Raw genomic sequence first — 24678 nt, 5'->3', positions numbered from 1 at the left:
CTAATATGTATAGCACTCAATTTCAGTTCAGTTCAATTCAATTTACAGCTGACTAGTTGGCAATTCAATTTAAGAATGATTATCGTTTTTTACTCTTTTTCTGTCGCACTGTCTTAACCCACCAGATGATCCTGGCCCTCCTGGGGTCCCAGGCTGGCCCTTGTCTCCAGGAAATCCTGGTAAACCATTTGATCCAGGGGCCCCTGGTGAGACTCCCAGCAGGTCTCCAGGCAGGCCCTTGGCTCCTGGCAGCCCAGGAAGACCATCCTTCCCCCTGCCTCCGTCAAAGCCCTGTCCTGGGATACCTGGAGCTCCAGGCTCTCCTCTGGGCCCGGGGAAACCTGCAGGGATGAGCAGTGTAAGAGGGATGAGACATCTTAAAATGGGCAAGCAGACTTCAATTAAGTTATTTTCCAAGTACAGTCATCACAATGACTATCAGAAGTCCCATCAGAAGTCCCATGGGTTTACCTTGTGGTCCAGGCTGTCCTCCAAAGCCGGGGTCTCCTCTCTCTCCTTTGCTACCATCGAACCCTGGACGTCCAGGGCTTCCTGGGAAACCGGACTGACCTTTTGGACCTGGCAGGGGCAGAGAGGTACAGCAAATTATGAGCGTTCACTTTGACGCCTTGTTATTTTAGTATTATGTTGCTGTTTTGCTATATTTTGTGGTAAGGCTTTGAATAAATAAATGTCTGTTTTGCTACTCTCTGTCAGTGATTAATACAACACAACAGTGTTTTCAGCCTATATCCAGTTCATAAAGCTTTTCCATCTGCTGTTCGTTAACACCAGGAGCTCTTTCCTGCAAAAGCCACCATGGCTGAATAGACAAAGAAAGGAGAAACTCAATGGAAAACCAACAGATCAACAGAAAACAATGACCGCTTACCAGTGAAGGTGTCACCACACAAGAATCTCATGAATTACTACTTTAAAAATGGTTTAGTGTCATTATGTGCTTGCAATACTAACGGAAAACAAAACATTAACACCTGTCAGCCACCCCTCATTTCCCCCAACTAGAAAAACTTATCAACAAATAAAGACACTAGTTAAAAAAGGACAAAGTAAATAAATAAAAAAAACAACAACAACAACACAAAAAACAGATGTATTTGAGTTTTATAATCTGCCCCTTTCAGCAAAAGAACTCTAAATGCAATGATAGAACTGAAAAATGTGCATGGCAGGGGATGGCCAAATGTTGTTAAACAGTTAAAGAGTGCAAATTGTACACATAGTTTTATAAAATGCCATACTATGTTAGCAAATGCATAATCATGCATCCATCAAATTTTACCTGGTGCTCCAGGTAAACCTGGAAATCCCAGGTCTCCATCTTCACCAGGTATGCGGCATGGTAGCGTTTGGCCTGGTAGCAGTCATAGACAGGTTAGCAGTTGCATATACTTTAATATGCACATACTGCACATACACACATGGACATACAAACTAACTACCAACTCCTTGTTGTATACTAAGTAATTACACAATTTATTTATGAGCTTACACCATACCTGGCCCAAATAATATTAATAAATACGGTTTTTGTTTGTTTTAGGTTTCTTAAGAATGGGATTTGCCTCATGGGACTTTAAACTTTACATTTATTTATTTATTTATTTATTTTTTGGTAATTTACGACTTACCGCATTATTTGGGATGAACCCCAGTAAAATCCATCAATCACTTAGGCTAGTTTGAGCATGTTAAATGCCACTTGTTGAAAAAATATTTGGCCCAGGTATGAATCACACATATAGTAAACACAGACGATAACAATAACACAGAAATACTATACCTATGCCAATAATCTAGTCACTACTTGGCTAAAATACACTGTTAGATGACAATAACAAATACGACTAAGTATTAGACATACAATATATAGGGTATACATTTAATTACCTGGGTTACTACATATGTAATAATAATGGGAATGCTATATAAAATATTCTGCAACTCATAAACATCTGGATAGGAAATCCACAGCTGAATACATGTTGTGAATGTCTTTCGCAATGTTGATTGTCTGTCGCCTCCAGTCATGCTGTTACTGCTGGGTGTCTGCATTCATTTAGGTTAATTTCAGTTTGATCATGAGGATGTTATTGTGCGGTGTTGGTTGAATGTAGTTAGTAGTACGTTTATCACAGTTAATTTAGAGGATTATGAACAGGATAAAAAAAAAGAGCAACTTCAAAGATCCAACTTTGATAAGAGTTTTGTGTGTGAGGACTGGTTGTTTCGTTTCTATTGGCCCCTCCCCCCAACCCTCATTGGTTAAAGCACTTAGCAGAGGCAGGGCTTTCAAACATGCGCCAGGTTTCAGCAGCTTTGATTGTAGGAGGAGGAGGAGGAGGATAAAAACAATTGCATCTGTCCGATGGTTGGATGGAACACCTCACATGGATCAAAAAGGGCCTACTGCAAATCCAAAGCATCAAGCGTTTTGAATGGATCCTGCAAAGGCCGTCAGCTGTCAATCATCAACTGACTCCGCCCAGATGGATTCCCTGGGAGGCAGGGAAGGAGAGGCTTCCACTGGCGGCGTCATGAACAAATGATTGACAGCGAGCCAACGGCCACTCTGTTCTGCAGAGATCCAAAGGCTAAGTTTCCCAGCACCACTAGCTTTGAGGGAATCTACAGTACAGACTTGATCCAATGTTATCTCCATCTGTCCACCATCTTATCTACAAATAATTACCTGAAGACCAATCTTCCTTTGTAGATGCTATCACTCGGTGTAATCTAAACTGTGTGTTCACACTGCGGGCAACATGATCCACCCTGAGGTCCATTAATTTCCGGTTGAGTTTGGACCCTTTAGAGTCAACAAATTTGTCAGCCACAGCTCAAATTTTTACACATTTCTGTGCTCCCCAGTTTCCTTGCCAGTGTGATTTTTGTCTGTGGAGGTTTTCAGTCATCTAGGGCATCCTTATCCACATAGAGATTTTGATTCAAGGTCAACTACACTTTTCTGTAGACCATCTTTAGTATCGCAAAGAAGGTTGTCACAACAAACCAATGACCTCCATAACGTCCCCACATAGCTTAAGTATGTGGGACCCCCCCCCCACTCCAGTCTGTCAGAACTGAAGTTCCTAGGATGAGTTCCTAGGAGTTTCTTGGATGAGAAGTAAAACATCTTTGAGAATCTCCAGACAAGTCCAGTTGACCTTGATTCGACTCTTGGTGGATAACGCAAGGGTAAGTTATTTTCATGAAGAGTAGTTCTGCCTAGCAACTACAAAACGAAATGAGAACTTGACTACATTCATTTGAAGTTTACCAGTTCTTCAATGTCTTGTAAAGGACGTCTGGAGAACATTTGCATCTATATTTGGGGTCAATAGTAAGATCTGAATTAATTCAGTTGCATTTTGTTGTTCGTAACGTGAGGGAAATACCAAAGCATGTGGTTGCAGATTACTACATGAGCCTCTTTTCCATAGTCAGGTGGAGAGAAACCGTTTTCCCTCTTAGCCCAGTTAGCTAACTGTTCTCAGTTCAGCTGTCCACTGATTGGTTTCACACATATGCCACTTTTTGTGTGTCCATTGGCATCAACCACTCCTCCTGGCTAATGTTATTAGTCATCCCTCGCTCAGAGCTGTTCAAGTTCTATTTAAGGGTGGCTAAAGGTTGGTATTCTAAAATATCCTACATACACTTCTTCTAACAGATCTTCCATTTCACCAGCCAATACCATGAAACACATCAACAACTACTGCATTACATAAACTGGATTCTGTCACGGATGGGCTGATTCACTGCTGTAATTTTTCTTATGAACTTTGTAGAGCTAATTTGAGCAAAAGGACAGGTGGAAAAGAAAGTAATTATCCACAAAAGCCATGGAAAAAAGGCTCAAGATGCCATCTGAGCCTCATCTTACCATCAGTACGAACAGAGTGACCCATCAACCAAGTTGCTCGCAGTGTGAAAGCACAGTAACTGTATTGGAGATGATATGTGGCAATGTCTACTTTTGGCCAAAACCCTGTGTGGCAATGATTCATTCCAACTATGGTTCTAATGCATTTCAATTCCTGTTAGGGAGAATAGCTTTGGCCATTGCTGGTTATTGTCGTTTCTGGTTGGTGCAATGTCCTGCACTTCTCATCTTTGGCTAGTTTTTTGAATCCACCAGTTTCTGTGCTGCCTGTAAGTCACGCTACATCTGTCCTGCGGCTGGACTTTCAGGGTCGCTGAGTCCCAGGCAAGTTACGCTGGCTGGTGGACGAAAAAGTTAGTTACCCACCCGTTCCCTCTCCGTTAGAGACGTCATTAACCCCTCCACAGCTGTTTTCACCTGGACAGATACACATGCACAAGGAGGGTCAGAGAGATGGGGAGATGGAGAGAGATAGGGAGTGAGAGATAGACAGAGAGAGAGAGAGAGAGAGAGAGAGAGAGATCGAGGGTGGCAGCATACAAAGCCATTCAGGGTCATTTGCATACGCCAATCAAGCAATTAAAAATATTTCATCATACAGATATCAGCGAATCAGCATTCAGTTCCATTCAATTATCAAGGCTCATTCAGTTAAGGCAGAAGCAAATTAAAAATGGTTGCTTCATGGTCAAACAGGTTATTCCCTTCAACAGGAGGAGAGAGAGCGGGAGAGATAGAGATTGGCAGGTAAATAGCAAATGGTCAAAATACAGCTAAAGGAGAAGTGTATCAATATGGTCCTGCAGCCCTCTCTCCTCATTCTCTCTCGGTTTCTGCGAGGGAGAATAACCCTTGTATTAAGAGCAAAATGAATCAGTTGTTTAGCATTAATAGCCATTACGGTATGAGCGCACACATTCATACTGAAGATGAGTGGCCAAGTGCTGCTGAGGGTTTTGTGTTGTTCAGTCTCAGAGAGGACGACATGAATCGTGTTTTTTCCAGGAGAACACCGGTGTCATTCAAACGTGTTGCCCATTTGACTAATTTCACTGACTTTTAATTTGTGTGAATGACCGTGCTAGTAAAAAAAATAAAAAGGCATAATTTATGTGCAGTAAAGCCATTTGATAAGCTTGGTTAAATATGTCAATAAGCAAATAGATTTCAAATGCCACTGAAAAGCAGAGCAGTTTTAGATGTGGATACAATATCATTATGGAGCCCCCTAGTGGCAACTAAGGAAAAAACATCAATGGGCTATATATGAAGGCTATATTTTATTACAAGTGGAAAATGAATTATATCAGCAAAATAATGACTTGAGTACGGAAGCGTAGAGCTGCCAGACCAAGAAAATAAAAACCGAGAGGCTCAGTATCACGTAATTACGTAAAAAGTTTATTGTTATAACAATATATTTTCACGTTATAACGTGAAATTATCACGTTATTTCATGATATTATTTTTTTCACGTTATAACGTGAAAATATCACGTTATTTCATGATATGCTTTCACGTTATAACATGAAAGTATCACGTTATTTCGTGATACGACTTTTTCACGTTATAACGTGATAGGTATCACGTTATTTCGTGATACGAATTTTTCACGTTATAACGTGATAGGTATCACGTTATTTCAAGATAGGAAATTTTCACGTTATAACGTGAAAGTATCACATTATTTCGTGAAACGTGTTTTTGTTTACTGTCTGCTGGCCATCTGTAAATCATGGCTGCTTTACATGATGCCATTAGATCATATTTCATGCTTGGCTTGAGACATGGGGAGATTTTACAGTTATTGGGCTCCGTGGATGACATTCATATAAGCTTGCGTACCCTGAGAAGAATTTTGAAAACAATGGGATTATACCGGAGGAAAAACGAGTCGGACCCTCTTGAGGTAGCGTCATTTCTCATTGATCAGCTGGAGGGACACGGCCGGCTGCATGGATACAAGCTCCATCACCTCAACTGCATCCAAGCTGGATATGTTGTCACCCAAAGTACAGTGAGGCAAGTACAGTGAGAAACTTTAACAAATGCCTCACTGTACTTTGGGTGACAACATATCCAGCTTGGATGCAGTTGAGGTGATGGAGCTTGTATCCATGCAGCCGGCCGTGTCCCTCCAGCTGATCAATGAGAAATGACGCTACCTCAAGAGGGTCCGACTCGTTTTTCCTCCGGTATAATCCCATTGTTTTCAAAATTCTTCTCAGGGTACGCAAGCTTATATGAATGTCATCCACGGAGCCCAATAACTGTAAAATCTCCCCATGTCTCAAGCCAAGCATGAAATATGATCTAATGGCATCATGTAAAGCAGCCATGATTTACAGATGGCCAGCAGACAGTAAACAAAAACACGTTTCACGAAATAATGTGATACTTTCACGTTATAACGTGAAAATTTCCTATCTTGAAATAACGTGATACCTATCACGTTATAACGTGAAAAATTCGTATCACGAAATAACGTGATACCTATCACGTTATAACGTGAAAAAGTCGTATCACGAAATAACGTGATACTTTCATGTTATAACGTGAAAGCATATCATGAAATAACGTGATATTTTCACGTTATAACGTGAAAAAAAATCATATCATGAAATAACGTGATAATTTCACGTTATAACGTGAAAATATATTGTTATAACAATAAACTTTTTACGTAATTACGTGATACTGAGCCTCTCGGTTTTTATTTTCTTGGTCTGGCAGCTCTACGCTTCCGTACTTGAGTATAAATTATAGCAAAAAATTAATCAATTGAAATATTAAACAGTAAAATATAGTTTAAAGTAGTTTTGCACATCCATGCTACTACTAGTTACATTTCCCACCATTTTTTTTTTTTTTTTTTACATATTAACTTGATTTTCCTTGAGTTTAATATACAAATGTAAGGATTTGAAACCCAGTTTGAAATTAACTGTTGTCCTGACTAATAAAGAAGCTCTAAGTAAGAAGACAAGCATTTCACAATAAAGCTGATAAGACTATACTTCCATTTTTCCCCTGTGGCTGCCAGCTGATTAACAGGAAGCAGAGGATGATGTAATGTAAACTCAGCTGGACACACTGAAATACCAATGAAAGATAAAACAGAAACTTTGATGTAACCTAAGGCCATTGGCACAAAAAAGGAAACAACACCGGCATTATCCTTTATAAGAAATAACCAAATTCAACTTATTACAACGATTTGTGTTTGCATTTTTACAAATTTTGCCCAACATAACAGATTTTTTTTTTATCACCTCCTCTGAGACTGAAGAAGCACAGTAGCTGTTGCGCAATCAGCAGTTTAAAAACTTGTCAATCAATCATTGTGCATCAATCAGTCAACTAATCAAGCAGCTTATGGATTATGGATTATTGGCTGTAGAAGACAGTGTATAAGCACATTAATGGAGACCATTAATCATGTAGTTAAAAATATGCTGCTGCAGTCAAGGAGTGAAGGGGAGAAAGCTGCTTTGGCGGAGAAAGTCTAGCAGGAGCTAGTTTGTCCCATCGAGTCCTGGAGCGCTCGGCTGCTTCAGCGCGGGAGACGAACCGGGAGGTCTTTGTCTAAAATGTCAACAATGGGTTCGAATGGTTTAGGGTGTTAGGATGAGGTTGCTATGGTAACTAGGTGGCGGCGGAGTGTGATGTGATGGACGGTCATGGTGACGCTGCGATGACGCCCTGTGGGGGAAAATATGGTATGATATCCATGCACACATGCACACACGTGGACATGACGCACACACACACACACGCACACAGTCCTTCTCACACATGCACACCTTTTTCCTCTTTTTGTAAGTTTTTTCTCTTTCTTTCAGCTGTCTCTCATACACACACACACACACATGCACACACACACACACAACGCAGTCCACAAATTCCTCCCGACTCCTCCTTTCCTTCCTCTCCCTGTTTTGCGTCACTTACCTCGCGGTCCGGGTAAACCTGGTTGTCCTGGCAACCCGGAGACGCCGGGCTCTCCAGGTGCTCCACGCAGCCCAGGTGCTCCTCCGTAGCCGATGCCGGGTTCGCCGGGCCCACCGGGGCGACCCTTTGACCCGGGGAACCCTGGGAAACCTTTCTCTCCAACGGTGCCGAAGCCAGCATCACCCTACAAAGGAGAGGAGAGGAGAAGAGAAGAGAAGAGAAGAGAAGAGAAGAGAAGAGAAGAGAAGAGAAGAGAAGAGAAGAGAAGAGAAAAGTTCATGGATATATACAATCAAGTGTACATGTCTGTGTGTACATACATTTTGTTCTGTATGCTTTTCTGTAGAGTTTCCATATAAATTAAGTTTATTATCATGATTATTATTATTATTGTTGGTAGTAGCAGGTTGCAGTACTACTAGTAGCATCATGTTTAACCACTCACAGGGGGGCCGGGGGATCCAGGGAAACCAGGGAGTCCATCTCTCCCAGGCTGTCCAGTTTCTCCAGGTGGTCCTCTGGGTCCTGTGGGTCCCAGCTCTCCCTTCCCTCCCAGACCTACGTTGGGGTAGTAGGGCTCCCCCTTCTGCCCCTTACGTCCGAAGAAGCCCCTCTCGCCAGCACGACCCTGAGGAGGAACATGAAGTAAGTAGTAAGCGAGAAGACCATTGATACTGTATCACATATTTGAAAACAGTTCATTTATTAAATTAAACTTGGAATACAATAATTTAATTGTGCAGAATGTAAATATCTAAAAACAGAGTAAGAGTAAAGGAATCAGTGAATAAGTGTCAGTCAAAAATCAAGAATTAAATTTACAGTCCACAACATATAAATGAAGGTCCAATTTGTTGCCCTCCTGTCTCCAATTCATATAACTCAGCTGTGACTGAACCTATATTTAGAGAAGCTTTTTTGTCCCGCCCACAGTGTTTGATTGACAGATTGGTTTGAGGATTACTTAAACAATGAAAAGCAGTGACAGAGTGAGTACAAATACTTTGTTTTTTTATGGGTAATGTTCACACGGTCATGAACACATCGGCTCAAACAGAGTGTGTGATTGTGACTGTGTGACTGAACCTTCACACACAGAGTCCAGGACAGCAGACGTTACTTACAGGAGAACCCTGACCGCCCCCGAAACCAGGTGTACCAGGTTCTCCGGCCTCGCCCTTCCGTCCGGTGAAGCCGGGGCTGCCGTTGGCTCCGGGGGGTCCCTGTGACCCTTGCACCGCTCTGCCGGTTCCACCCACACAGGCACAGTCACCGGGGTCTCCTGCAGGAGGCAGGGAGGTGAAGGGATGATGAGTTTACTTTATCTGACAATAAAAAGCAAGTCTGTTTGTGTGTGTGTGTGTGTGTGTGTGTGTGTGTGTGTGTGTACCTCTAAAGCCTTTGTATCCTCTGTCACCAGGTGGTCCTCTGGGTCCAGGTGGGCCTGGCCTCCCAGGAACATCGAAGGGATAGGCTGAGGAAGTGGCTGCACCCACACACACACAGAGGAAAAACAGAGATGATAATGTTACATTCAATTTCAAGTAAAATAAATAAAATAATAAAAAATAAATAATATAATTGGCCAAATAAACTGGTAGATTTTGTGATTTTGAGGTTTCACACTGCTCAGTTCATTCATTAACTGAACTGCACTGGCCCGGTTATAAAATGATGCATGATGCATCGGTACACAGCAAAAAGAAAAAAAAAAAAAAAAATCTTGACAAGTCATTTAGTCTCATCTTCAGTGGTCAAATCTTGTTTTTCTTCAAACAAGTTAAAAAAATAATCTGATGCTAATCAACTTGTTTCCAGAATCCTGAGACAAATGAAACGGCACTGGAAGAGAAAACAAGACTTAAACACTGAATGTGAGACGAAGATGGAGGTTTTTTGTCGAGTAAAAATGGAGTGTACCTGCCACTTCATCCTTCAATGTAAAACCAATGGGATATTTAAAACCAGACCACTAGGCCTGCAACGGTGGGAATGATTCAAACCAGACCAGTCCAGCTTCAGCTCTGTGTCACAGTGTGAACGGAGGGTTAGTTTTCAACGTTTGGTGTTTGATGCAAAATGTTGCTGCTGTTACAGGATTTTGAAGCAGTTAGAGAGCCTGTAAAGTTAGCAATGAACAGCTGTTGTTATTTATTTTATTTTTTTTCAATCAAACTGAAATAAAATACTGGTATTGAACTCAGTATTACAGTAACTTCCATGGTGTGTAAATTGGTTGTATTCACATGGTCTCCAGGCGACACCTTGTGGCCACAGGTGAGAACAGCAGCTTGGAATACAGAGGTTCTCTTATCCAAGTGAGGTTGTGGCGCTTAAAGGAACACATCACCCACAAAAAAAACACATCTGGTATAATCTAGCCATGCAAATAGTGTGATTTGGTGAGGTTTCCAGTCTGGCTCCCCCATTCTTAGGGTCATTATTTTTGGACAGGACTGCTGATGTTGAGTTTTTCACATGATTGTCCACAGATCCAGTGAGTTGCAGTGAAGGGAGACAGACTGGAAACCTTGACAAATCACACTGAAAATATCTGGATCAACTACACCAGGTATAATTGAGAAAATAGATATCTATATTGTGTATTTTGGGTGAACAGTTCCTTTAATCATTGGCTGCACTCTTCTCAGCTATACTTACCCGTACCCTTGCAAAGAGTACAGCGGGGAAAGAGTGTACTGACAGTCAGATGCTGCCAGCTGGGCTTTTGTGTTTGCTGGTTTGTTTTGCTGTGAAAGGCCTATTATTGCCATGGCGACCATAGCAATATGGCTGCCTTGAGGATACCTGCATTTGAGTGGCCTTTGGGCCTGGGGAACGACCCACTGCTGGTGATGATGCAGGGGTCAGTGGTCAAGTCTTCGCCATCAGGAAGAGGACAGTAAAGTCGGTCAGTGATCCATCTTCTGCTCTGACTAAGAAACTGACTGGAATCCATTTTCATACAGTACCGCACTTTCTTAAAAAAATTCTTAATTTTTCCAGGACTTTCCATGCCTAATATGCTTAATTTATATGACCTATGACCAGTATGTAGGAACATGCTGGTTTTTTATCCTTAGCCATAATTTTAAACCCACTTCAGATTCAGAGTTCTTATTAAAGATTTATTTCTATGTAAATATTACATTTGATGAATAACTAGTTGCTGATGTTTTGTAATTGAGGATAACAAAATTCCATGATATTCCATAACCGGTCCTGAAAATGTATTGAATTTCCTTCACCATGGAGTCTCACCTGTGGGAACTCTCGTGACTGACCCAACATCGCTATACGGATCTTTAAATTCTTATCTCATCTCATCTCTCAGTTCCAGTCACTGCTGAATTGGTGACAATATAATGAACCTTGGAGTTCTGGATTATCAAATGTGGCACGAATGCACCGTCAGGAGGTTGATACTCAGTTTTCTTGTACGTTGTGCAATTGACAATAAAGGAATCTTGAATTGAATCTTGACTGAATTGTGTATCATCAACAACAGTCTGTCTGTTGTTTCTGTGTGAACATACCTGGAGCTCCCTGTGGTCCTGGAGGGCCGGGGGGTCCGGGGAATCCGGGGGATCCTGGGAGGCCCTCCGGACCGCCACCCTGCCTGCCGGGGTTTCCCTTCTCTCCCTTTGGCCCTGGAGTCCCTGGAAAACCTGGGGAGCCGGGACGACCTGCAGACAGGAGGAGGACAGAGGACAGAGGGGATGACCGGCTGATTGATTGACCTGATCTGTGAAAGCTGCACCTGGCAAAGTCTTTATGTAAGATACACCTGTTGTATTGATCTAAATCATAAAGTGGCGCCGCATTAGAGAAGAGGATTACATCAAATATGTGCGCAGATGAAATCCCGGTGTTGGGTGTTGTTATTTCTCCACAGAAAGGATGTGACTCACCACTTGATATTCTTTACAGCAAACTTAAAATGAACAATCTGGTCACATCCCATCATTTCGAACATATCATCACAAGGTCCACCTCAGATTGTGACTGTTTTTAATTGATTTATTTGACCGAAGGTGATTCATCATAAGCTTTGATGGTATATGTGGAAATCTGTCTCCAATTATTTATGTATGTGCATATTTAGGTTTACTTACATATATTGTATATGTATATGTGGTATGTTTCCCGTTGAGTTTCTCAAATTTTATTAAAGATTGAGTGAACATGTTGCCAACAGAATGTGCTTAGTCGGTCAGTGCAGCTGTAAAAGGAAGATAGATAGATAGACTGTGTGTGTGTGTGTGTGTGTGTGTGTGTATTACCTGTGCCAAAACCGACGGTTCCTGGCAGACCCGGTGCTCCTGGGAATCCCGGGGCTCCCTGGTCACCGGGGGCGCCAGGGAGGCCATCGATACCTGGGTCACCTGGTGCTCCTGCAGCCAATCAGAGAAGAGATAGTCAACATAGTGAACTCTGAATGGCATGTTATGGTCTCTCTGTTTCTATGACTGTGTGTATGTGTGTGTGTGTGTGTGTGTGTGAGAAAGAGAGAGACTGTGTGTGTGTTACCTTGAACAGCAAGGCCTAGACTGTCAGCGTAAGCAGGCGGTCCTGGGAGTCCGGGTTCTCCCTGGTCTCCCTAATAGACACACAGAGTTCGAAACACATCATCACAGAAGAAGAAGTTGAAAATAAGTGGTGTGAAATTTCCCCTGACCCCAAAATCTTTGTGCTTACTGTCCATCCACTTGCATCTTGTGGATAAAAACCAGTGGAATTTGTTTTGATTTGTTTGTTGTTTTTTTAAATCTCACACATCTAGACCGATCCAAATTAAGGATTTTAATACCACAAAAAAAAACAAACAAACAAACAAACAAACAAACAAACTTGTTTTCATAATTTTATCATTCTAAATCCCCAACAGTGATATCTACATCTGAAATGACTGGAAACTTCTAGCTATCGTATATGTCACTTTAGGAGTAATACCACCATCTGCTGGTTAAATGTGAGTACTGCAAGCCAAAGTAACTTGCAAGGCCAGTGCAGTAACTGCTAAGCAATTTATTACACCTTTTCCTCCAAAAAAGTTCTGGTTCTCGAGCTGGTTGGGTTTGAGAATCTTGAAACCAAAGTGCAAACTAAGGAAATGGCCTGCATCCACTCGTTTCCCGCTTGAGAAATACGATTTTCTGGTTCCAGCTGAGAATGAACTTCTCCACTGGGGAACCGGTCTTATGTGGTGAAAATGCAAAGAACGGTTTAAAATTTGGTGTGCAAATCAGAAGAGAACCGGTTCGTTGTTGGTGGCATTTATGTGAAACTATCAGCCCAGAGAAGCAAGCAACCTCCCACCCTCAAACCACGACCATCACACTTACCTTTGGTCCTGTGTATCCTGGTTGCCCGGGGTAACCGGGATTACCACTGTATCCCTGTATAAGAGAGAAATGAAGTTAACTTGAATTGTGTATAACTTCAGTGTACAGATTGCTGCGTGTCGAAATGCTTCCTATGTGCATGCTACATTTTCTTATAACTCATTGCACTATGTTGGAGCGTAAGATACACCACTGTGCAGCACGACAGGGGATCTCAAATATAAATTATCTCCCCTCCTTAATATTGTAAAGCTTACCTGTCGTCCTGGAGAGCCAGGGGGCCCGTTAAATCCAGGGGGGCCCTGTCAGGTGGAAGCAGAGACAAAATTACTTGACCACAGAGGCTGCCGAAATGCAAAGAGAGGAGACGAACTGACCACGGAGGAAGAGGAGAAGCAAGAGCAAGAGGGGAAGCTATGAGTGAAAGAGTGAAAGCCGTGATGATAACCACAGAGTAAGAGGGAAAAGAAGACGACATGGATGCCTAACAAAAAGGATTGGTGCAGGACTCTCCTAAAAATCATTAATCCAACATGTTAATGAATAAGAAGACCAAGCCAGAGCTCTTACCCGTGCCCCTGGGTATCCAGGAATGCCCTTTTCTCCAATTTCACCAGGATAGGCAAAAGGTCCCTGGAAATAAAACGTGAAATACATTAAGTATGTCTTAAATGAGTCTAAATTGCTCTTAAGCCGCCTCTTAAGAGCTGTCTGTGATCTGAGTGAGCTTTGGTGTGTTTGGTGAAGTGCTGTAGCTGTAATATTCTCAGTAAACACATCACTGCTTTTACAGGCGTCTCGGTGAAGCTTCTTACACCCATATTCCTTATTTTTATTCAAACCAAGTGTGTAACTGAATTAAATGAAATGCAGATTGGGATTTTGTCTTATCATGCAGATGATTATTGAAAAAAAAAAAAAAAAAAAAAAAAAAAAACCCAAAACACTCACACGTGGGCCAGGTCTGCCAGGGTATCCACGAATTCCCTTGTAGCCAGGATCACCCTGAGAGAGAGAGAGAGAGAGAGAGAGAGAGAGAATAGAAAAAACACAGATGAGCATTTTCAAAATCAGCTCAGCATTAATTAGGGCCCACAATATCTGGAGTATATTAAATTAATAGTCCATATCTTGATTACTTGATTTATTACAGTTTGCTTTTTGTCACATTTACTTGTCATTCATACTTACGGCTGTAAACAAAATCTCATGCAAAAGAATAAAGAAAACAACATAAAATGACCGGCTAACATACTTAGAGCCAGTCAGCCGAGCCATTTTTAAACTGGCCACTGGTCTGGGGAAAAATGGTGATGATGATGATGATGAAGTGGATACCGGGACAAAAGGACAGGTTGGGGGGCCCAGAGAGGCGTGTCTCCCAGCCTCGGCTCGGCTCGAGGCCCAAAGCGGTGGCACGCCGTTGGGCTCGGAGCGCTGCAGTTTCCAGCCTCTCGTGAGGGACTGGATGACCCAAACTGGTGAAATCCCCTCGATAACTATGATTACGTTCGTTCAGACACTAAACTATGATAAACTAACCTGCAATGGCCTGATTGGTTCATCCATATCTCTCTGAATCAGAGCATCTAGTCACCAGGAACACCAGGCCCAGTGGATAAACACCCACCTTTGCCATATAAAACATTTTTTAGATACATCTGTATAACTTCAATAGAAATGTTTCTAAAAAAAAAAAAAAAAAAAAAAAAAAAATTGACCCTGACTGATATAAGTCAGCAATTGCAATATGTGGGGTGCACACCTGTAACACTTTAAAATAAGAGAACATGAAATAACAGTAGTTAATGTGGTAATAAGGATTAATTAACAGTTAATTAATATCTGAAGTACTAATTTGAATGGCAGTCATGTGAACTACAACATTAACATTGAAAAGTACATTAGCTAACATTAGTTACGGCACTAATAATTAATAATTAACAATTAAATCTCTCTAAACACTTAACTAAAGCAGGCTATCCATAAATCATTTATTACTGAAGTTCATGTTTAAGTGACTGATTACTGGAGACATCAGTTAAGTGTTAATTAATGCTTATTAATGTATTATTAGAGAAATGATTTGGATTTATTTACTCAAATAACCCATAAAGTTAACGTTGGCACCATGAGTAAATAATTACATTAATTAACATTTAATTAATGCTTACTATTGCATTAACTAATGCTAATTGATGTACTCTTACTGTAAAGTGTCACCATTACATTTAATTTTAAGGCATTGCACTGATGCTCTTACCAAGAACAACCTTCAGGGAATAATTAGGCTGAGGGATCTTGTTCGACAAGACATGAGGCTACTGATGGACACTCTAGCTGCTGCAGGGAATCGAACCTGCATCCTTTGTGTTACAGGCCCCGCCCCGCCAGGAGAGACCGCGGGCTATGAGAAGAGGTGGGTTCTCCAACAAACCTGCAGTCCTTTGTCTCCTTTGGGAAAACCCAGAAACTCCACAGCGCCATTGATCATTGGCTGGCCGGGGTCGCCGGGCAAGCCCACGTCGCCCTGGATACCGTAACCAAGGAAGAAAGAGCTGTTTACACTGGACACCACGGCAATGAGCGGAGGGCGGAGCAAGGGGCGGGAGGGGGTGGGGTTGAGGAGGAAGGGGTGGGGAGACGGACACAACGACGGGGCTTTTTGGACGTCTGAGGAGGACGATGGCGGACTGTTGATCGGAGGACAAGTTCTGTGTGTGTGACCGCGTGTGTGTGCGTGTGTGTGAGTGTGTGTATAATCACTGGAGGGACTGTGGTGTGTGTAGCCAGGCGAGGAGTGGGTGGAGTTGGGGCAGCTGGGGTGACTATCAGAGGTCGGTGCTTGCAGCCAGTATTTGGCACAAAAGGCGGCAGATTGGCGTTTCAAACGTTTCTCAGAGGCGGAGCTGCTTTGGAGGCCGAAATAATCTCATTGGCTGAAGTTCAGTGGGTGGAGCTAAAGAACCGGCGCTCTGTAGAGTGCAAGTGTCAAACTTTAATGGTAAACAAGGAACTCTGGTCGAAATATATGAATCATTTTTCCATATATATCATGACTGTGGCGCTGATGGTCTTGGAAGGTCAACTTGTCTAAGCAGCAAACTTCAGGTTAATTAATAGTTACGCACTTTTAGCATCAGGTTTGCCTTTAATTCTTAATTTTGGCTGCCTTGTTCTTATTTGATTATCTGTCTTCAGCTATTTAAAAATAATATTACCGGTATTAGTAAATATAAAACAAAATTATGAACACTAGTGTACTTATGGACTGCCTTGGGACCGTTTTATATAGATACACATATTTTTGTTTTTGTGTCTTTCATTTACTTTATTTTATTATTTAAGTGAGCTGACGAAATCTTAGCAATGTAAGAAGGATAGGCAAAATAAGCTAAGGCTTCTGCCTATACCTTTTCAGTCAGTGTTTATTTGTATATATTATATATTTGTTTTGGTTTTCCACTGAAAGGAAATGAAATATTATTTATTGTTTAAATATTTGTGCATAAGATATTGTCTATTCATAGGTGTATTTGATTTCTGCCGCTTGAAAATGACAGAAATAAAACGTCTTCTATATTGTTTTATTTTCTGATAATTCATCTAGGTGCTATTATATGATGTTGGAGTGTGTCTTCTCTCTCGTATCCTACACCATGTATTTTTACCATAGCGCATTTAGTTTTGTTTTTTCAGTGAATAAGCTTAACTAACCTAACTGATCTAGATACCTTTCTATGGCAACATTTCATTTTTCGGTAACAGCAAGAGTGCTCATTTTCATAAAATTAGGTGTAATCTGTCCTTCACTGCAAAAACTCAAAAACCTACCAAGAATATTTGTCTTATTTCTAGTCAAAATGTTTCATTACACTTAAAATAAGACACGATCACCTCAGAAGTAACTTGTTTTTAGACAATTTTCAGTTTCACTTAAATTTGCTTGTTTCATTGGTAAAAATTTGCCAGTGGAAAAAGTGAAAATTCACTTGAAACAAGTGAAAATTGTCTACAAACAAGTTATTTCTTAGGTGATCATGTCTTATTTTAAGTCTAATGAGATATTTTGACTAGAAATAAGACAAATATTCTTGGTAAGATTTTGAGTTTTTGCAGTGTAGTTCTTGCATTTTCTCCACTGGATTTCAGTCTAGAAAAATAACCAGAAAAAAACATGTTCTTCTCTTCCTCCCTGCTCTGCGTGTTATTATATGTTTTATATTATTTCAGTCTCTGCCACAGCTGTACTGTCAAGAAATGTCTGTGTAACTTTAAAACCCCAATCTGCCACAAGAATGACTGAAGGATTAATTGCCAGATTGCTGCTCCCTTAGTGGTTCATAAAGTCTTGAAGCGACCCCCTCGCCCCGCTCCTCCCTCTGCTCCTCCCTCCAGCAGCAACACCATCATCCCTCCATGATTGGACACGGTGCTGCAATCACTGCTCCTCTTCCTGTTATCCTGCTTCCTCTCTAACATTCAGACACCTTTTCCCCGCCCAGGTGCTTCCACATCACCGAGTGTCGAGGGGGGGCCTTCACCGCCGTGGCCACCACAGCAGCGTGTGTGTGTCAGAGTGTGTGTTTGCTGTAGGAGTGCTGCAACCTCTGCTCCTTCCCTTCCCTGCTGTGTTACCTTATCTCCTTTGTAGATAGTGAGAACTGTCCCGGCTACTAGCGGCTCGTCGCCGGGGATACCACTGGGTCCGGGAAGACCCACGTCGCCCTGGAGTCCAGAATATACACAACACACCATTAGCCAATAAGGAGTGAGGAAGGGGAGAAACGGAAGTGAGTGAAGTGAGTGGAGGAGGAGGAGAGAAAAGGAGGAGAAAGATGAGGCAGCGGGAGCAGAGAGGGCAAAAGCAAAGGAAGAGAAAGAAGAGGGTAAAAGGAGGCAAAGAACTAAAGGAGGAATATTTTTTTAAAAAAAAAGCACAAAGCAGAAAGGACAAATGAAAAAAGCAGGACAGAGGAAGAAAAAGTGAAGCTGCAAAGAGAATAATGGGAGGATAGATGATGGGTAGAGAGAGGGAGGGAGGAGGAGGTGAGTAACTGGGAGATGCAAAGATGGAGGTGAATAATGCAGAGTGTGCAAGAAAGAGAGAGAGAAGGAAGAATAGCATGGCAGAAATGATGGACAGCTGAAGAAAAAGAGAGAAAATGAAGGGAAATGCGTGCAAAGAGGAAGAGCATGAGGATAGATAAGCAGAGGTGCTTCAGGATGAGAGGATGAGGTGAAGGGAGAGAGAGATAGAATGTGAGAGGAGAAAAGAAAGGAGGAAGAAGTGAGAATGATGGATGATAGAGGGAGAGAGAGAGAGAGAGAGAGAGAGAGAGAGAGAGAGAGAGAGAGAGAGAGAGAGACGCTGGGCTACTTTATCTTGAGTTCCTCATCAACCAGTTACAATTTAGATCCTCAATTTTCATAAATGGCGCAGATTCAACAGGAAATTTCAATTTTTCAATTTACCTCTCAAAAAAAAAAATTATTATTATTATTATTATTATTTTTTTTATTTCAACAGGCTAAATAGTAAATCCAGCTGTTTCCGCACTCAGTGCAACCGGGAATGTGTTGGAGTGTGACTGTTTTGAGGGTTTGGTTGAGCATAACATGCATGCAGTGTGAGGAAGATGGCGGTTCCATTGATGGTTAGTACTGTCATCTGATTGGTCGAATAGAAATGGAATGGGTGGGTGTGGGTAAGAAGGGAGGGAGGGAGGAGGGGGGGGGGATGCGGGCGGGCTAATGAAACTACAACTCCCAAAGTTCCCCACCAGATGCCCAAATATGGTCGAGGGAGAAAACAGAGCAACACAGGAAGTAGGAGCAAGTGATTCCAGCACCCAATCACAGTCCACAGAACGCCCTCCGACCCGACAGCCCAGAGATCCGAGGAAAAATGCTCTGATAAGTCAACATTTTTCCTCAAGTAAATTATTAATATCCAATAATGTCAAGTGATCCGTAAAATGAATGAATACTCATGTGTAGGAGAGGAAGGTTCATCCCTCTCCTGAGCTTTTTTCAGATACATTTTGGAGGAGATTCGCTCCAAAAATAACGCATGTGATGAATTATTTGCTTTTTTTTTTTTTTTAAAGTATGATGTAAAATCTCTGAGCTGTCATTCAACAGTGAAGGAAAACAGGTTTTGTAATGCCACTGATCTCATTCAAACTCACCGAGCATGTTGAAAGGGACTTTATTGTGCGACTGAATTTAGGCCAAAAGCAGCCAAATGCACAACTTTGCCGTTTTGATTTTATTCAGGCATTAAAGGTGCACCGCTCAAAATCACCGAGTGAGGACCATTTGGACTCAACTGACAAAAAAACATGGAATAAGCATGACTACGCTCGACCTGACTCACTGATAGACGACGAGTTTATGCCATTTTTTTTTGTCAGCTGAGTCCCAACAGTCGTCACTATCTTACACCTAATTTATAATTTGAGTTTTTAGGCAAACGTCACTTCGGCCAGGCGTCCCAAAACCAAATTTTTTAGCAATTTGCCTGACATCTCGGGTGAAATCCCTCCCTCCATCGGTCGGCTGGCGAGCGTGCGCCTCACGTCAGTGGCAGTACGTTTCATTAAAAAGAACAAACCAGACTGAATCGAGACTCAGCGGGGGGGTACGTGATCTTTTTATCATACAGGAAACGGATGCAAAACAAACAAAGTTTGGTGCGTTGAGGTAGATGTGTCAATCCAGGGGAGGGATGAGGAGGAGGATGGAGGATGGAGGATGGAAGGATGAGGGTGGTGGGGGGGTGATGAAGGGTGGAGAGGCGAGGAGGAAGGGAGGGAGGGGTTAAGGAGAGAGGGAAGGAAGGAGGGTGGAAGAGGAGGGGGAGGGTTGGACGGAGGAGGTGCAGGTTATGTCAAGCCACCACCGAGATTTTAACATGCACAGTATTATGTCCAACCAATACATTTGAGAAAAACACACGCACGCACACACACACACACACACACACATGGCTGCACACACTCTCTCACTCTCACACACACACACACACACACACTCACAGGACCCAGCTAGAGTACCCTAAGCCTGCTGTTTCGATGGTGATGGAGGTGAGGTGGGAGGGGAAGCGTAGAATCCACAACAGTTTGTTCCAGAAACAGTTTCAATTTAACACAAAAACAAATTTTCAAAAAAAGCACATTTTCAGACCGTGAGGACCTTAGTCAATCCACTACTAATGGATTTAAAATAAAACATAAAAAACAGGTCTGATATATTTGCACTTAATAAACTTTGATCCTTAAATTGTGTTTAAGTGCTCCATCTGCCATTAAAATAATCAGATATACATTTTTGTTTTTCTTTTTTAGCTCTCTATGCAGTAAAGGAAGCACTTTATGTCTCTTTAAAGTTTTGCCTATTTTCTCTGTTTCCTAAAAATACCAGGAAGCTTCCATTGACTCACTGTGCCTGTTAAAAGTTTTTTTTTTTTTTTTTTTTTTTTTTAAGAAGGAAAAGAAGAGCGTTGTGATTTCTACGCTTGCACTTGCGTTGGGATCTGTGATGATGTTATGCAGATAAAGTATCCTCAGTCTCACACACACAGGTGGTTTTATTCAGAGACAGCGTGGTGTGTATGCATGTGTGTGTCTATATGCAGGTGTGTGTGTATGTATGTTGAATTGAGATTTACAACAACCACCAAAACTCAAACATTCATGAATCAATAACTGAATAAAAGCATTACCAAGTGAAAAAATAAATGAATGAATGAATATTTACAGTAACATTAATGATGACTGGGCTTTACAGTGAGCCCTAAACATCCAAGCTACACATTTACACAACTTACACCTGTTGAAAGTGTGGCTTTGCGATTTCAATTTTCCACTACGCCTCTACTACCTCTGCTACCGCATAACCGAGCTTTTCAGTCATTTAATAATTTCAAATTCAACTTCCACCGTCTTAACGTTAACCGATTCTTTCCTCAGCCAAATGAAATCACATTTCCTTATGCAACAGGGAACATTTTTATGTGGAAGCTGGGTCAAGTGTCCAGCATTTTGAACCTTTTTAACACCTTTTCGGTACCGGATATTAAATTAGAATTGATACCAAAGTTTGGTAAATTCTCAAAGTTGCTGCTTTTGTGACACCCGGTCCCGCCTCCATGATCAGCAGGCAGAATTCATATTAAAACAGCATTAACCAAAACGCCTGAGGGTTGATTTTAATGAGGACGGTGGAGTAATGTGATAGCTGGTCTGTGGTGCTTATTCCGCTTTTTTTTTTTGTTGTTGTTGTTGAGTATAAACACCGCTCATTTTTCATTCTTCTTTCATGAGGTCTTTTTGATCTCAGTCCACAAAGGCACACTTCCAACCACGCTCAACAGCCCTCACGTGTGTGTAAATGTATGTGTGTGTGTGTGTGTGTGTGTGTGAACTGAATTGGACAGGCAGATGGGTCTATATATGTGCTCTTCGGTGACTTTGCGTACCTTGTCTCCCCTCTCTCCTTGATATCCGTCACTACGGCTCCCCTAAAAACAACAGCGGTTAACGAAATGCATTTGGACGATGACAGACAAGGACAAGAACAAGAAGAGCGACAAGCCTTCAGTGAAAAATGATGAGAGTGAGGCGGCGCTCCGGGCCGGCCAAAAATCCAGCCCGAACACGCCGCCGGCGCCGCGTGACGGGCCCCTGCACTTACCATTGGCCCTGGGGGACCGGGAGGACCAGGCGGGCCCTGAGGACGGGAGACACAGTCAGATCCAGACTCAGAAACACAATCAATGCAGAATAAGACTTCATTTTTGAGTCAATACATTTAAAGCAGTGGTTCTCAACTGGCAGGTCGCGGCCCGAAACAGGACTGCAGGTTAATTTGAGAGGACAACGAGTGTGGATACCCGGCTTCAGACAAAAATTTACAAGGTATGTTCAGGTTTGGCCTGGGTTCAGTAACATGGACTTTAATGTGAAATAAATAAATAAAAATGATAGATCTACTGTCTGTTCTGTGCTACTTACAGCACAGTGCTGGGGTTTACATGACGACGCTGAAGGCAACACGCAGGATATTCAGGTGGTAAACGTAATATAGCTAACGATGGAGGACATCAAGCAAAATCTGGGGCTCAGGTCAGATTCAGACAAAAAAAAAAACAAAAAACAGAATGCCTGTTGGATTTGGGTCAGGCCAATCTGCACTCTAATGTGTGGGTTAATTAAATTTATGCAGCATTTAAATGGATACCTCTGTTGTTTAGACAAGAGTCTGCGGTTTCCAACAAAGTAAAATAGCAACTTTATTGGCCAAAGCAGCGATTTTAAAATATTTTTTGAAAGACAGAAACTTCATTTAGCTTTCAGAGTGTGTATGATGTTAATGAAAGCTTTGTAGATTACTAAACTTCTCATTTTGCATAACCGGGCAGAGACTTAGTGACTTGATGGCTGGTGATGATTGCGGATCCTGAGGCTGGACCAGAACCACTGATTTAAACAACATTAAAAAAAAAACAAAAAAAAAAACATCAGAAAAAAACTCAGAAATCAAAAATCAGAAAAACAAACTATCAATACACAGAGTAAATTATTATTATACTCTAGCTTGTTTTGCAGCTATGGATAATGGATAACTTGTGAAAATGTAATGATCAAGTCTATGAATTTTACAGCAAATCCTTCTCATGTAATGAATTAATCCTATTAATCCTATTGAAAATTATCTTTTCAAAAGGCATATGACATATTTTAAGCTTAAGATGTAACAGCAATGCTAATGAATAATAACAAAATACATCACTGCTTAATAATCCATAATAAAGTAATACATTTTCAGTGTAAAGCTACTTAAACAATATTTAAATAACAGTTAATAGTTTAAAAGGAGATTTCATTACACCTGACAAGGCCAGCAATTATAAAATTTTTGTTTTGGCACGTTCTCTGAAGGGATATCCTGCAGTCTCATTAGTCTCAAACGACAATAAATAAAAACAAAAATGGAGGTTGTGCCAAAACATAAGGAGCATTTAAGTGGCTGGATGGTGAGTTGGGGTACGTACGGGGTATCCATCAGGCCCCCTCGGACCGGGGAGACCAACCGGACCAGCAGGACCCGAGGAACCCTGCGACAAACAGAGAGCAAACAGAGTGCCGTCGTCATGGTTACCACACAACAAATCAAACAGAGGAGAAACAAAATATCCACGTTTTGAAAAATGGGACATCTGCTCTTAATCATAATCTCAAATAATTCATTGTTGCACTGACAGCAAAGAACATTATGGGTTGTTTAGTAATGAAAACCTTCATTTTTTAATAGACTAATTAAAAAGAAAAATCAGTTTTTGGACATGGTAGATTTATTCTTGATCCTGTTTCACTGCTGTGGGTTAACTGGATCGGTAATATTTAGTGGTGTACGCAGTCTCTCTAATGAGAAAGCAGTTTTAAATTTTGCTAAACTTGCTTCTCCTTAATCAATCTGTCTAAAAAGAAAAAAACTGAAGAAAAAAGGAAACTGGCAAGATGATCATCAATATTTTCTTTTACTTTTTTTTACACCCCTGACCTCCATCGGTCAATTTGAGGAAATCTAACAATAATTAAGCCGAGCACACAGAACTTTATTTTTAATTCTAGTGGAGATCGCAGGGTTTCCAAAGATGATCAGGGAAATGTGTTTAAAATGATGCACAAGACATGTAGATACTTTCTATTTGATTTAAGGCTGTAGCCGTAAAACAATGGCATCTTACAGGAAAATTAGAGTTTATGGGGTTAAATGTACCATTTCTACATCAGTGTGTTTGGTTATGAGTGTGCTGTAAGTCAAAATACAATAATCAGAATGTGATTGGTCCATATAGGAAGGAAAATGTAAAAATCTTACAGTTAGACCAGCCGCTCCTGGTGAACCTGGAATACCCTGAAAGAGAAAAATGAAGAAAGCATTAAAACCAGCTGTATTAAGGTTCAAATGAAACTGTGACATTTTGGGCTTTAGTTAATTTTAATCTCCCTCTCTGTGTTTTTATTTTTTAAAAAATCTACAGTTTTTAGAGTTTTAATCTCAAACATGAATGCTAAAAACTCTAACAAGCGATTTTAGGGAGTAAATGAAGAATTAAAGTCACAGTGACACCTGCTTCTATAATTGGATGTATTTTCCTGTTACAAGTCATTTTTGTTGTTGCTCTGAAGTCACTGGGTCAGTGTGACCTGTGTGTGTTACCCAGTATCTTCCTTAGATACTGTTCCCAAACCAGCTCTGGACTGGGAGTGAAGGACGAACGGGGGAAGTGAGGGAAGATAAAAGTTGGGTTCAAAGACGGAACTGAAGGAATGAAGAAATTAAACAGGAAAGCAGAACACTGTGTCCCAAAAATAACACAGTTATACTGAACCTTGCTAAACAGTTTTCAAAAAAACATGGTTCAGATAGTTCTTTGTAGCGGGAATAGTGACAGAAAAGCAGCTT

At 41.3% G+C, this 24678-nt stretch overlaps 1 protein-coding gene across 2 annotated transcripts in view; it reads right to left on the bottom strand.

The window, feature by feature from the left end:
- col4a6 (collagen, type IV, alpha 6) overlaps window positions 1-24678 on the bottom strand; it is a 176906-nt gene that overhangs the window by 16697 nt on the left and 135531 nt on the right. For both annotated transcript variants that reach the window (XM_030076289.1, XM_030076290.1), the window contains exons 9-27: window positions 24091-24126; window positions 23261-23323; window positions 21901-21936; window positions 21686-21727; window positions 17842-17931; window positions 14155-14208; window positions 13774-13836; window positions 13461-13505; window positions 13204-13257; window positions 12389-12458; window positions 12142-12252; window positions 11395-11544; window positions 9249-9344; window positions 8983-9140; window positions 8304-8486; window positions 7859-8042; window positions 1304-1375; window positions 472-579; window positions 123-341 (exon numbers count right to left, since the gene is read on the bottom strand). In XM_030076289.1, coding sequence (XP_029932149.1) covers window positions 123-341; window positions 472-579; window positions 1304-1375; window positions 7859-8042; window positions 8304-8486; window positions 8983-9140; window positions 9249-9344; window positions 11395-11544; window positions 12142-12252; window positions 12389-12458; window positions 13204-13257; window positions 13461-13505; window positions 13774-13836; window positions 14155-14208; window positions 17842-17931; window positions 21686-21727; window positions 21901-21936; window positions 23261-23323; window positions 24091-24126 — 1834 coding nt within the window. The remainder of the gene's footprint in view (window positions 1-122; window positions 342-471; window positions 580-1303; window positions 1376-7858; window positions 8043-8303; window positions 8487-8982; window positions 9141-9248; window positions 9345-11394; window positions 11545-12141; window positions 12253-12388; window positions 12459-13203; window positions 13258-13460; window positions 13506-13773; window positions 13837-14154; window positions 14209-17841; window positions 17932-21685; window positions 21728-21900; window positions 21937-23260; window positions 23324-24090; window positions 24127-24678) is intronic.

This window comes from Myripristis murdjan, chromosome 18 (genome assembly GCF_902150065.1).
Source record: "Myripristis murdjan chromosome 18, fMyrMur1.1, whole genome shotgun sequence".
Classification (NCBI taxonomy): domain Eukaryota; kingdom Metazoa; phylum Chordata; class Actinopteri; order Holocentriformes; family Holocentridae; genus Myripristis; species Myripristis murdjan.
This window is presented reverse-complemented; position numbering and strand designations above follow the sequence as displayed.